The sequence below is a fragment of the Nicotiana tabacum genome, chromosome 13 (assembly GCF_000715075.1).
Source record: "Nicotiana tabacum cultivar K326 chromosome 13, ASM71507v2, whole genome shotgun sequence".
In the NCBI taxonomy this organism is placed as follows: Eukaryota; Viridiplantae; Streptophyta; class Magnoliopsida; order Solanales; family Solanaceae; genus Nicotiana; species Nicotiana tabacum.
Window position 1 is genome coordinate 83433977 of NC_134092.1, and position 15692 is coordinate 83449668.

Here is a 15692-nt window from a genome sequence, read left to right on the forward strand (position 1 = left end):
ATTTCCCGTAGGCGGTGTTAATATGATACCAAGTCCGGACCTCTTCGCATTTGAGGCACCGTCTGTGAAAAGGGTCCAGATTCCCGAAGTGGTCTCCGAGGTCAACAGTAATTCCCTTTCGACTTCGGATATTAAGGTCGACGTAAAGTTGACCATGAAGTCTACCATAATCTGAAATTTTATGGTAGTTCGGGGTCGATACTCGATATCGTACCCACTAATTTCCACGGTCCATTTGGCCAATCGGTCCGAGAGCTTGGGTTTGTGCATGATGTTTCTTAGTGGGTAAGAGGTCACGACACATATGTGGTGGCATTGAAAGTATGACTTTAGCTTCCTGGAGCCCTTAGCAAAGCGAGCGCCAATTTTTCCAGGTGAGAATACCTTGATTCGGCCTCACCTAGAGTTCTACTGACATAGTGAATAGGAAATTGCGTACCTTCTTCCTCCTGGACTAAGACTCCACTTACTGCCACCTTGAAAGCTGCCAACTAGTGGTACAACTGTTCATCTATTTTCGAAGTGTGCAATAAGGGTGGACTCGATATGTACCATTTGAGTTCTTACAAAGCTTGCTAGCATTCTGGGATCCGGGAAAAATTATTCTTCTTCTTTAACAATGAGAAGAATCGATGGCTTTTGTCCGAGGACCTCGAGATGAACTGGCGCAAAGCGGCTTTACGCCCGGTCAGTCTTTCGAAGACCTTGACGTTGTCCACCACGGTGATGTCCTCTATGACCTTGATTTGGTCGGGGTTGATTATCCCTCGATTTGATACCATGAACCCAAGGAATTTTTCTGATCCGACCCCGAATGCTCACTTCTCCGGGTTCAACTTCATATTGTATTTCTCCAGTATGTTGAAGATCTCATGCAAATGTTTCAAATGGTCTTCTACTCGCAGGGACTTGACCAACATATCGTCAATATAAACTTCTATTTATGTTCCTATCTGTTCTTCGAACATCCGATTTACTAGGCGTTGATAGGTTGAGCAAAATTAAACATGTGGAAAATATTTTCCTTCGTACCAAACACACCCTAAGTATCTGAGTATTTTTCATTTTAGCTAGTTTTCTTAAGCTTTCTTGAGTAATTATCCCTCCGGTGCAAATGAAAAGGATATATTCAATCTAAAGTCCAAGGCTTGTACTTGTGCGTTAAAAGGAACGGGATAAACGAATGCAGTCATGTTGTCTTCTCTCTTTTCCTTTTCATAATATTATTACAAAAATTCATGGGGAAGCATTTTATATGATGTATTTGTTTCAATTAATAATTTTCAACTATGTATATTTTTATTTCTTTCAATTGATAGTTTTCAACATCACAAATTGCTTGTCATTCTTCTAATGTTATGTATGTTTTGTTTTATAAGAATTTCATTCTTCCATTGAGTACGTTCTTGGCAGTTTAAAAAGGTAAACACTTGAAGTCAGACCCCCCAATTGAATTCACAACTCACAAGAATATTGAGAAACGCAATAACCAATTGCGAATTACGTAGAGTCGTCTGGCACAGAGATGGAAGAAGAGATGTCTGAAACAGAGATCGAGATCGAGTTGGAAAACCAATTTTTGCAGATTCTGAGACTGGAGTGGGAAGGAATAGAATGAATTCTTGATTCCACAATGATTTAGGTGTTATAGATTATAAAATAGAAGAGAACTGGCCAATTGAAGAAGAGCAAAACAACTGTGAGAACTTGCAAAGGGGGATGGGGTCATTTCCTCTTGGTGTAACATATTGGTATAATGACATGTTTGTTGCGATCAGTGTGTATTTACAATTGTTGCCCTATGGTTTAGGGTCAACACACGACTCATCTGATACTTTATAAGTTCCTAAAATCAAGAAAAATTTCTAATCGGAGCCACGCGTTCCAATTTGCAAGGACCAGAGAAGTTGATTAATCAAGTGTCCCGATCACTTCTAGCTTCTAAGATAGTGGCTCACCAAACAAGTTTGCTCAATCACATTTTTTTTGTTTTATTAATATTGCAGAGTAGTTGCTTGAATAATCGGAGGTTAGTTACTAGACGGGTGGATTATTGTTTTCCTAGTTTCTTCATGACATGTGTCCTGTTTCATTCTATTCATTTTTTTTAACACAAGCTTCAATTCTGTTTAAAAATAAGCTTTAAGAAAAAATTTATACCATTTCACTAAGTTCATCATCCCAATAAATAACAACGAATATTTGTAAATCCACTTGAAATTGTTAAACGTATGCTCCCTACGTTCATTTTTAATTGTTAACATTTGACTTTGCATTTCCTTTAAGAAAAAATACATTAAGTATGTATTTTATAATTTTACCCATATTAATTATAGCACTTCAAAAAATTTTGAGAAATGATTTGAGAAATAAGTAATTAATGATAAGAGTAAACAAGACAAAAAAGAATGTCTTTCTCATGATTCACAAATATAAACAAGTAAAAATAAAAATATATTTTTAATATAGTAGACAAGTAAAAGCAAACCGAGGGTATATTCCATCTTCCATTTATAGCAGTACATTTTTTGTGTGTTAAAAAGAAAAATATTCTTTTTATATTTAGAACTTTTTCACCATTAAATTTTTTATTTTTTCCTTAACAATATGCTTGTATATCATAGAAATGTCATCAAATATTTTATTTGGTAATTAATGTAGTTGAATGTTCAATACCCCATATTTTGACAGTACCTATAATATGTGACAGAAATCTTTTTTACTTGACTAATTAAATATTGTTACGTCATTACGGTCCGTTTCACCGACCGTAATGAACTCCCACCTACCACCAAAAGGAAAATGTTAAAATTTCACAAGGGTAGGTCATTTAATTTATTAATAGCTAACTAAAGAAACCAAATATATCATGGGAAACTTTTGTATCCAACTAGCGGACCAATTAGCTAACTACATGACACACGACTGAAAAGCTAACTCTTCTCCCACCTCCCATGTCAGTTACCCCCAATTCGTCCCTTCCTTTCCTTCTATATAAAGGAAACATGGAAACATCCCTTTGAAACTTCATCAATACTCTTTTCTCTCTCTAGCTATCAAAAACTACGTACATACACCCCTTAATATGGCTGTCTCAGTAAAGACCAGAAAAGCAAAATTAGCCATATCAGATGTTGCATCTTGGTACTGTACTATTGTAATATTATGTCTATTTCTATTGAGCTCAGTACAAGAGAATTATGCAATATTGAAAGGGTACCAGTTACTGCACAGGCCTTGTGATGAAATATACGTGGTTGGAGAAGGTGAAACTCTTCATACCATCAGCGACAAGTGTGGTGATCCCTTCATAGTTGAGCAGAATCCACATATCCATGATCCTGATGATGTTTTCCCTGGTCTTATCATCAAGATCACTCCTAAGCATATTATTCAGTCATAGACTTTCTTAGTCCTTATATGGACTGTGGACCCTGAAATGAATTGCTTATTTTTTTTTCCTTTTCTTTTTGTTCATTTTTGTAATTATAACGAAGAAAAACAAAGCTCTAATCATTAGGATCGGTGGTGTTTGGTTACAGACTTACAGTACAGAGACTAAATGGTTCTTGCCAATAGAACAAATCTGTTTGCTTTTCGCCTTTTCCTGATTTTCAATTTATTGCACAAGAGAAAAATTACGTGACTGTTGGATCAATGTAAACACTGTGTTTCCTATTTTTTTTCTGCTTTTCTTGTTTAGGAGCATTATTGAAGATTATCATTCCGCATCCCGCTCCCAAAATCGTTATAAGTCAAAAATACCCGAGTTTTGATGAGTCGATCGCCAACAAAAAACTAATTTCTTGTCGTGAATTTCCTAATTTGAACTGAACGTAGATTTTTATTCCTCTACCTTTTAAACAGGGGATTGCATTAACAGTTCCTCGTAGACTTTAGCTAGCAATTGGGATACAGTTAATCTCAAATCTATCAAGTGCCTAGACTAATTATAAATCTTGACCCGCCTCATTTTGATGCTGACACTTAATAAGAGCTAGCTGCCAACTGCAGAGAAATAGGGGACTTGGATCATTAACTCATTATAATTATTGTAATATCTCAAGCGTAAATACTAGTTCAGGAGATTTATGGGTTTCTCCTTAGCCAAAGCAGACCTGGAGCAACCGCAATTTGTGCCACCAATCATTCGGAATCTTCACGAAACGGATAAATTCCATTTGTCCGCAACCTACTAATCCGCTAGATAATGTAGAGAAGCTAACCCTAGCCGCTCTTTGTTTTCCATAAGAAATATTAGGAAAATTTATTTTCTCTACACTCATAATCGTATATTTATAGGTTATAAGTAGGGTTTAGAAGGATGACAAGCTAATGGTCTAATTAGCACCCCTTATAGGTGGATCCGACCAATAGATTTTTTCAACATCTCCCGCTCACACATAAGAGAGTACTTAAGCTTCACCAAGCTAAGAAAAATATATTTTTCTTTATAATTCTCTTGCATTATTTCATATTGAAAAAATAGGTCGTGCAACCAGCTTACCATGTATAACGACCCGACCGGTCGTTTTGAGAATAAGAATTTCCGTTCGGTGGCTTAAGGTCTTGAGAAGTTTCTTATTGTGTATTATGACTTGCGTGTACGATCAGATTCAGTTTTCGGGTGATTCAGGATTTATTTAGAAGAATGGTTCTTGTGTTAGAAGTTTAAGTGGTAAGAGTTGACAGGAGTTTGAATTTTGTGAAAACGACTCCGGAATAGTGTTTTGACGATTCCAATAGCTTCGTATAGTGATTTTGGACTTAGGCTATGTCCGAATTTGGATTTGAAAATCCGTAGCTTGATTTGATGCATTTTGGTGAAAGTTGAAGGTTTGGAAGGTTGAAAGGTTTGAACGGGAGTTGACTTTGTTGGTATCGGGGTCGGATTTCGATTCTGGGTGTTGGTATAGCTTGAGTCATTTGGGAGTTGCATGCAAAAATTTGAGGTCATTCCAAGTTGATTTGATATGATTTGGCATGGGTTGTAGAAGTTGAAAGTTCATTAGTTTCATTAGGCTTGAATTGAGGTGCGATCCGTTATTTTGATGTTGTTTGATGTGATTTGAGGCCTCGAGCGGGTTTGCATTATATTTTGAAATTGGTTGGTATGATTGGAGGGGGTCCTGGGGACCTCGGATGTGTTTCAGACGAGTTTGGGGTCATTTCCATGTGGTTAAGGAAGTCTAGTTCTGGTGTTTCGCATCTGCCTATTTTGGAGCGCAGGTGCGGATCCGCTTCTGCGTTTTTTTGTGTCGCTTCTACGATGTTGAGGCCTGGGCGGGAGAGCTTCTGTGGGTGAAGTATGGCATGTGCGAAGGTCGCATCTGCGGGTTATGGATCGCAGATGCGATGAAGTCCGTTTCTCCGTTTATGTAGGCGCTTCTGCGGCGTCGCAGGTGCGGTCGCTGGCCTGGTAAGTGAAAACCGCAGATGCGGGATTTTGCTTGCAAAAGCAAGAGCGTAGATGGACTGTTTTGTCCGCACATGCGAAAATTGTTGGGCAGCTTCATATATATCGTGGGTATGGTTATTTTTATCATATTTTGAGTTGTAGAGCTCAGATTTGACCGATTTTGGAGGGGAGTTTCACCATTTGAATTGGGGTAAGTATTCTTGACCCGAATTTGATTATATTTCATGATTCCATCTTTGTTTTTATCATTTAATAGATGATTTGAATTGGAAAAATTGTAGATTTTTGTAAAACTTTTCAATATGTAAAATGATGATTCGAAGGCCGATTTGATGTCGAAATTGGATAATTTGGGTATGGTTGGACTCATATCAGAATGAGTGTTCGGATTTTATGAGTTTTGTCGGGTTTCGAGGTGCGAGCCTGAGGTTGACTTTTTAGTTTTCATTAAAGATCGAAGCTTTATTATTTGAAATTATTTTCTATGATTTTTATTTATAATATTAAGTTATTTTGGCTAGATTCGAGCTGTTCGGAGGTCCTTTCACATGAGAAGGTCATTTTAGATTATTGATTTAGCTTCTTTGAGGTAAATATCTTACCTAACTTTGTGTTGGGGAACTACGGGGGACTACCCCTTAGGATTTGGGATTTGTTGTATTATTTGAATTATGGAAAAGAGGTGTACGTGAGGTGACGAGTGCGTACTCGGACTTATATGTGAAAATTGACTGGTTTAGACTATTAGGTTTCTTTCATGTATTTATTTGAAGTTGTTACATGTTCTATCTTTATTTGTCAAGTTTGTTCTTTCATGTATCTATTTGAAGTTGTTAGCACATGATATGTCTTTTACTTGTCAAGTTTACTCTTATATGCTTTATCTGAAGTTGTTATCTCTTTTATTATTATGTGATTTCTTCTATTGTTCAGTTATTCTTAACTGAAATTGTTGTTACATGATATCTTTTCGTTGCCGAGATTTTCTTATGCATTTAGATGTAGTTACTAGTTCATGCCATCTCTTTCATTGTTAGCTTATGTCGTATACTAGAAATCGAAGTTTGCCATTTTATGGAAATACCTTCATTATTGAGTTTATTCTTAAGCAATTAATTAAAGTTGAAGTTATTGAAATTCACTAAACTATTTTAGTTGAAGTTGTGTTTAATGAGGTGTTGTTCATTGTTGAGTTACTTTCTCGTTCATTTTATTGTTATTGAAATTTTGTACACATCGTGTTTGAGCCGTGTGCTATGTGATGTGGTGATTTTTGTATTGTTATTTTGGAAATGTTGTGGCCTATGGGCATTTGTGGTACGAGTTGATATATCGTATTGTTGTGATATTAGCACATGTGATCTTGTTGTGTGGATTGATTGTTTTCATGCAGAGCATAAGGGTGGCATCTCACTATTGTTGATTGTGCGAAGTGATACGGGTAGTTATTATGTTATTGTCCACGAAGAGAGATAAGCGTGGCTATTATGCGGAGTGATACGGGTAGCTATACGAATGATAAGGGTGGACATTGTGTTAATGTTTGTGCTAAGTGAAAAAGATGGCTATTATGATGTTATAAATACAGAGAGATAATGGTGGCAATGTCAGGGATGATATATGATGGCCTGGGGGCATTATGTTAATGATATTCGTGTGATGGTGTGATTTTTGTTGTGTATGTCATGAACCTTACATGACTTATTGTATTGCTTTCAATGAGCTACTCGATGTATTTGATATTACTTGTTGACTTGGATTGTGATAGTATGCTCGCACAAGCATACACCGTAGCATGCCACTTATACCAGTTCAGGAGTATGAACGTTGACATTCATTGATCATGTCCATATATTCTTGTATTATCTGCTTCCATTATGATATTGAGCCTATGACTACGCCGGACGGATTGTGATATTGAGCATGTGATCATGTCGGAAAGATTGAGCTATTGGCACGTGAGTTATCCGTGTGATGATGATTGATAATGTGGGCACGAGGTGCCATGAGCATATGAGATGTGATTTGAGACTCGTGACTTGTGATTTTGGGATGAGATATCTTGGAGTAATTTCGTTGTGAGACTTGTGTTAAATCTTTTTGATTATTTGGTTGCCAGTGGTTTTCTCATTTAGTTCACTGGTACTTTAACGGTGTTTCGATTACTTTACTGTTTATATCGCATATTTATTCCTTGATGCCATTTAGTGATTCTTGCTTCCATTATTAGCCTTATACTTATATACTGCACATGTTAGTATGACTAGTAGGTGTTTTGACTTGTACCTCGTCACTACTCTACAGAGGTTAGTCTTGCTACTTATTGGGTACTGACCGTGGTATACTCATACTATACTTCTGCACATTTTTTGTGCAGATTTAGGTATTAGAAATATCGGACTCAGGCAGAGTTAGCTTCTTGATCGCGAGGATTCAAGGTAGAGGTGCTTGGTAGTCGCAGTTCCTTGGAGTCCTTTATCTTTTTATTGTACTATCAATTCGTTATCCGAACAGTATTGTATTTTGATTTTTGAGATATATCTATGTATTCATCTAGAGTTTGTGGCTTTGTATTAACTAGTCTTGGGAGGTTATTGTGATTAATATTGCCGCGTAGGCTTGTTTCACCTTTAGTTCGATTTTTATATTAAAATCTTTTTTAAAGCGTAAAAGGTCCAAATATGTCCTTGTACTATACGAAATTGAGCACATTTGCCCTTCGTTAATACTTTAGCTCAAGAATGCCCTTAATGTCATATAGTTGGTCCATATATGCCCTTAGAGTTGCACAGTTGGCCTATATATGTCTTTTTCGAAACGGAATCCACCCAAACTAATTAGCTCTTTCGTTAATTGTATTAAAGTGTATTACAAATACTGTTTTCTTTTTATTAGTACTTGTTTTCTTTACCTTTCTCTTTTCATTCTTCTTTTTTCTTTTCTTCTCTTTTTGTTTTCCTTTTTCTTTCTCCCTTATCCGATTTCCCCCATTGTTGATGTCTTCTCCATTTTCGTCACCAATTTCACTTGACAAAACTCATGAATTCCATATTCTCGGCATTTAATCTATTAGTCATTTGTACAATTACGAAATAAAGGTTTGTTATATATATATATATATATATATATATATATATATATATATATATATATATATATATATATATATATATAGAGAGAGAGAGAGAGAGAGAGAGAGAGAGAGAGAGATCATTTTTTAGATATACTCATGCTCAATATAACAAACACTACTACTACTACTACTACTAAATTCATATGAACATGTTGAAGCTATAGTGCGTGCCCTCCGTACATCCTTTGCACATCAACTCGCTGCTGTGATGTTGGCCCTCTAAATAAACGAAATTAAATTGTTCCAAAAATTATAGTTTAAACCTTAAAATAATAAAAATATCTCAACCTTTAATAATACTCAAAAGACCAAAATATTTAAATTGTTTCTAGAAAGGTAATTTAATGATTAAAAGCCCAGAGTTCAAGTTCTAGTGTTATAAATTTGAGTTGTTAGTCTTTTTTCATCTTTTTTTATCTAAATATTTTCTATTTTTTTATTAACTATATAAATTAGGGGTGTACATGGACCGGGTTGGTTCGGTTTTTATCAAAACCAAACCAAACCAATTATATCGGTTTGGATTGGTTCGGTTTTGTTGGATTTTTCGGGTTTTTTGTTACATAAATATTATTTCAATCTTACTTTGTTAAATTTTTTATAACTAAATGTATGTTCAGTAAAAATTATAAAATTGACAAACATATGATCTATTAAAATATTCTTATGGGAGAATTTTCTTAGTAATTGGAATTCATGAGTTTTGTGAAGTGAAATTGGTGACGAAAATGGAGAAGACATCAGCAATGGAGTAAATCGGATAAGGGAGAAAGAAAAAGGAAAGAAAAGAGAAGAAAAGAAAAAAGAAGAAAGAAAAGAGAAAGGTAAAGGAAAAAAATGTACTAATAAAAAGAAAATAGTGTTTGTAATACACTTTAATATAATTAACGAAAGAGCTAATTAGTTTGGGTCAATTCCGTTTCGAAAAGGGCATATATGGGTCAACTGTATGACTCTAAGGGCATATATGGACCAACTATATGACGATAAGGGCATTCTTGAGCCAAAGTATTAACGAAGGGCAAATGTGCTCGATTTCGTATATTACAAGGGCATATTTGGACCTTTTTCGTCTTTAAAAAATCATTGTTAAACTGGCTTAATTGTTGTTAGTAATCAACTTACCTAGTCTTAGAGACTAGGTGCCATCACGACGCCTAAGGCGCGATTTTGGGTCGTGACAAGTTTGTATCAGAGCTCTAGGTTCATAGGTTCTACGAGTCACGAGCAAGTTTAGTAGAGTCTTGCGGATCGGTACGGAGACGCCTATACTTATCTTTGAGAGGCTAAAAAACTATTAGGAAAATTCGACTTCTTTCATTCATGTAGTGCGGATTTGTTGATTTCAAAGTTTGAGTCATTGCATCTTTATTCTCTCACAGATTGTGAGGACACGCATAACCGGATCAGCCAAGCAGACACCCGCGCCCCCTGCTAGAGTCGCGAGAGGCTGGGGCCGTGGTAGAGGATGAGGAGAGGCACGTGACGTAGTTAGAGCACCTAGTCTCGAGAGGCTGGGGCAGTAGTTGAGGAGCCATAGTAGCTCCAGTTTGGGGACAGGCATCAGAGGCGCTGTTGTTACCCCCGAACTCCAGGAGACTTTAGCGCAGTACCTGAGCATGTTTGGTACATTGGCTCTGGCGTGATCAATCTCCGTTGCACTAGCTACATCACAGATTGGGGGAGGAGCTCAGACTCCCACCGCCCTTACTCCAGAGTAACGGGCTCACATTGGTCAGATTCCGGGTGTTATGACGATACTGCATGTTATTCCGATTTAGCCTGAGGTCAGGCTAGGGGCATCGGAGGAGGAGCAAAAGAGGCTTGAGCTTGAGAGGTTCAAAAAGTATCACCCTCCTACTTACACTGGCGCAGTGACTGAGGATTCACAGGGTTTTCTAGAGGAGTGTCACCATATTCTTCGCACCATGGGGATTGTGGAGGTGAACAAAGTTACTTTTACTACTTTTCAGCTATCGGGAGCAGCGTATCAGTAATGGCAGGCTTATGAGGAGGGTAGGCCAGCTGATGCAACACCATTCACTTGGACTCAGTTTTCAGAGATATTTTTGAGGGAGTTTGTTACCCTAGACCCTCCGGGATACGTGACGCACAGAGTTTGAGCAACTGCGCCAGGGAACCAAGACGGTGTTGGAGTATGCCATTAGGTTCAGTGAGTTATCCTGACATGCACCTACCTTGGTTCCTATAGTCAGAGAGCAAGTCCGCATATTTATTGAGTGCCTTAGTTATGGTCTTAGATTCAACATTGCTCGGGAGTTCGAAACTGATGCTCCATTCCAGTAGGTTGTGGAGATTTCTAGGAGGTTAGAGCATATTCGGGGTGAGGAGAGGGAGGATAAGGAGTACAAGAGGTCTCGAGATTCTATAGGATTCAGTGGATTCAGCTCTTCAGCTATGACCCATCACGGCAGAGGCTCGGATAGTCGGCCAGTCTAGTTCGCACTTCAGACTGCTTGTGGTACTCCAGTTAGTTAGGGACCTCAGGGTACTCACATAGGGTAGTCATCCTTTAGTGCACCATCTGCACAGAGTTCCTACATTAGTTATTCTAATAATCCAGTACAGACTCAGTACCAGCATCCATACCCATATAGGAGTTGTTATGATTGTGGCGATACTAGGCACATCATGAGAGATTGTCCCAGACGGAAAAGGTGGATTTCATCAGAGCACTTAGGATATGGGCTCCATTTCAGTTGCTACTCCACCTGTACGGCCAGCTAGGGGTGGAGGACAGGTGGATATGGGGCGCCCTAGAGGGGCAGGCCCGATCCGTTGATATGCTTTCCATGGTAGGGCTGAGGCCTCTGCATCAGATGGTATCGTTACAAGTATGGTTTTGATTTGTCATAGAGGAGCATCAGTCTTATTTTGATCTGGTCCTGTTTATCGGAGTGATTCCTCTTATCTTGCTTCATATATGGGTTTGTTTCGTGATTCTTATACTCTGCTTATGTGTTTACCTCTGTTGAGAGACTCTATAATGGTAGCCGTTGTCTATCGCTTGATTTGTTCCCTATTAAGAGGTATGAGAGTAGAATGAACTTTATGTTACACATTACAATAGGTTTTGATGTGATTTATGGATGGTTTGGTTACGATTTGTGATTTAGGTGCTTTACCGGTATGGGAAGTCTGTTACGTGTTGTGATTTTGTTATGCAGAATTGAGTTAGTGGAAGGTTTCGGTTGGTGTGATATGTATTCTACTTGTAATTCAGAGCTGAGGATGGGATCCTTGCATTTTCGTGCGGTTTAATATGTTTGAACAGGGTTACGTGTCGTGGTGGAGTTATATTAGGATGAGATCCTTGTGATTAGTTCATATGTTTTGATTCTTCCTTGTGGAACAGATTTGTAGTATGGTAGTGATAGGGAGTTGTGCTTGTCGGATTTGTTTGCTAGTTCTCTCATGTGTTTCTCTTTCCATATTCAATCATATTCATGTTGTGCTTATTGGGTTAGCTTGCGAGGTAGGTGCCCAGGTGGCGTTGGATGTGACTTGTTGATTTGTATGGTGGTTATGAGATCTTCATGTTTCTTGCATCGTTGTCAGTGTTGTGAAGGTTTGGGGCAAGGTTTTAACTGATATGAGGTTATTTGATTATGGGCAGCTATTGTGGTTAGAAATGTTGTTATGGGCATATGGAGGATGTATTACGTCGGGTAATCATACCTTGTTGTTGTATGCATGAGCTGTGGCAATTGCTTGAGGTTGATACAATGTGTTTATGTGGGAAACGGGTCTTCAGGAAATGATCCAATGGTGAAAATTTTGGTTCTAAGGCTTATCGAAGTGGGTGAAAAGAATAATCTTCAATTGAGATGGTGTTGTCGGGCTTATGTGAATTGTGGTGAAGTGGGATCGCATCCGAGTATATGTATGGTGAGTTTATTTAGTGATTTCATGGCTTCGAAACAAGTTTTGTTACGTTCGAGGATGAACGTTTGTTTAAGAAGGGAGAATATAATGACCCGACCGGTCGTTTTGAGAATTAGCATTTCCATTCGGTGGCTTAAGGTCTTGAGAAGTTTTGTATTGTGTATTATGACTTGTGTGTGTGGTTGGATTCGGTTTGCGGGTGATTCAGAATTTATTTGGAAGAATGGTTCTTACTAGAGGCTTAAGTGGTAAGAGTTGATCGGAGTTCGACTTTTGTGCAGACGACTCCGGAGTGGTGTTTTGACGATTCCAATAGATTCGTATGGTAATTTTGGACTTAGGCATATGTCCAGATTTGGATTTGGAGGTCCATAGCTTCGTAGGTGCATTTTGGTAGTCGCAGTTCTTTGGAGTCCTTTTTTTTTTATTGTAATGTCAATGCGTTATCCGAACAGTATTGTATTTTGATTTTTGAGGTATATCTATGTATTCATCTAGAGTTCGTGACTCTGTATTACTTAGTTTTGGGAGGTTGTTGTCATTATTGTCGCGTAAGCTTGTTTCACCTTTAGTTCAATTTTTATATTAAACTCTATTTTAAAATATTATTGTTAAACTGGCTTAATTATTGTAAGTAATAGGCTTACATAGTCTTAGAGACTAGGTTCCATCACGATGTCTAAGGCAGAATTTTGGATCGTGACACCATGATACCACACTACTATACATCAGTGAGGAATATATAGCCTCTCGCTATCATTATGAAAATCATCATGTAGATAAAAGAATGTATGTTTAGTGGCCTAGATCATTTGAATCACATTGATATATCCCTCTGGATCTCATATGGCATAATGTTCATAATTATGACCTGTAAGTGATAACCCGTAGCAGCAAATACAATCTAAATGGCATTCCATCATTGACCTTCCTTTCTTCACGAGTCTTTCAACTTAAATTCAATTTATTTTTCTAGTCATGCGTACCAAATCAAATTTCTCATGGTCATTTGGTAGCATGCTAAGATAGCGAACATCGAACTTCGGGCAACTGAGGAGTTGTGAGGGTACTCGATTTGGGGCTAACACAACAATAAGTCGAGATAAAACTTATATTAACTATTTTAGTTGATATTCTTACACATGTTTTGAAAATATGTGATATAATAGTTTTTTCTTTCTCGTGGAACGTATGTCTTTATCTCATAATATAATGACATACATATGATACTCATATATCATATGAATCTGAACGTATTTGCTTGATCTACTCAATAACCGTGAATTCATATCCGGCCTCTCAAGGTAGATTAGGTGAAACTTATTTCCACCATCAAAATATTGTAATGACCTTTTGTTATTACTTGTGTAACGCTAAAGATCTTTAAGTCATGCGCTCTCAAATTATCCGTATGATAATTTGCTTAAGATTTTGTCCCATCTCCCATCAACATTTAACCGGTGGAGGTGATCACCTATGCAAGAAGGCTGACCTCTATTTATCTGAATCTTTCAATAATATCAAAGGAATGCACTGAAATCATTTCACAAAATGAATGTACAATAAACATTCAAAATAAAAATACATACAAACATTCCAATAAAAAGTGTATGCAAATCAAACCTATTTAATTTTAAAAAAAAAATATGAATGTTGGGAAAATAATTCAAAAATCAATGACTATGTATTAAAGTCCACATAGTCCTTGAGATATTATATAAATAAAAACATACATCTCAGGAAACCGATTGAGTAAATAGATTTGCAATCATTTGTGCAGATACACTTTACGTTCACTTCTCTGTGTGTAACCATGTTTTTTATAAAATTAACTTTAATATCCATATATTTGATTTTAAAATGATATTAGGGTCCTTGGTGCTTAAATTAGTAGTTTGACTATCACAAAGATTATCACTAGACCAGTACTAACTACAGTACCAACAAATGGTCAAAGGCCCTTTTTAACCAAATAACTATGTTATAGAGGAAAGAGCTCAAATTAGCTCTTATCATAGTTAAAACTATTCATGATTGATTTTCATTTGCTCTATGATACGGCGTCGTTATAAAACAAAAACGTATTTAGGGGTGGTGTAACGATCCAACCGGTCGTTTTGATCATTTGTATTCCGTTCAGTTGTTTCAAGTCTTGAGTAGCTTCATATGATATACATGATTTTTTAATTTATTTGTTTTGATTTTAAGGTGAATCGGGAGTGATTTGGAAGAATGATTTTCGACTAGGACGCTTTAAATTGAAAGCGTTGATCAAGTTTTACTTTTGTGTATTTGACCTTGGATTGGAGTTTTCATGGTTCCTTTAGGTCCGAATGGTGATTTTGGACTTGGGCGTATGCCCGGATTTGCAATTGGATATTTCTAGAAGGATTCAACACTATTTGGCGAAAGTTGGAAATTTGAAGGTTTGGAATGTTCATAAGTTTGACCGAGATTTGACTTTGATGATATCGGGTTCAGATTGTGGTTCGGGGAATTTGAATACTTCCTTATGTCATTTGGGACTTGTGTGCAAAATTTGAGGTCATTCCGGATTGGTTTGTTATAGTTCGACACGAGTTTTGGAAGTTGAAAGTTCAAAATTCATTAAATTTGATTTGAGATACGATTTGTGATTTTGATGTTGTTATACGTGATTTGAGGCATCGAGTAGGTCCGTGTTATATTTTGGGGCTTGTTTGCATGATTGGACGGGGTCCCGAGAGGGCTCAAGTGAGTTTTAGATGAGTTTCGAATTTATTTGGTCATGTTGGCAGTTTTGGTGCTGGTTCTTCGCACCTGCACATATTTGGCCGCCGGAGCAGGCGCGCTTATGCTATGGAATGGTCGCTTCTGCGAAGAGGAGGTGCCTTGGTGAGTTCCGTATCTGTGAAGGGTCAAGCGCATATGCGTAAAAGCTTCTGCGAGGTTTGGATCGCTTCTACGAGAATGGGCATGAGTTGGGTGTCCGCTTCTGTGGAGTCGCAAGTGCGGAAGATATTTGCGTAGTTGCGGTTTGGGTCCTTTAAGCTATAGTCGCAGATGTGACGTTTGTTCTCGCAAATGCGAGGCCACAAATGTGGTATTTTGTCCGCAAATGCGGAAGTTCTGGGCAGAAGCATAAATATCGAGGGCTTTGATCATTTTAACTTATGTTTGAGTTGGGGAGCTCGGATTTGAGCTATTTTGGAGGCGACGTACATCACATGGATTGGGTTTTGAGCCGTTCGGAGG

The 15692-nt window shown here is 37.5% G+C and overlaps 1 protein-coding gene across 1 annotated transcript; it reads left to right on the forward strand.

Moving 5' to 3' along the window:
* Window positions 1-3085: 3085 nt before the first annotated feature.
* LOC142168198 (uncharacterized) lies at window positions 3086-3403 on the forward strand. The gene has a single exon (XM_075228855.1). The coding sequence runs from the start codon at window positions 3086-3088 to the stop codon at window positions 3401-3403; it is 318 nt and encodes a 105-aa protein (XP_075084956.1).
* The last annotated feature ends 12289 nt before the right edge of the window (window positions 3404-15692 follow it).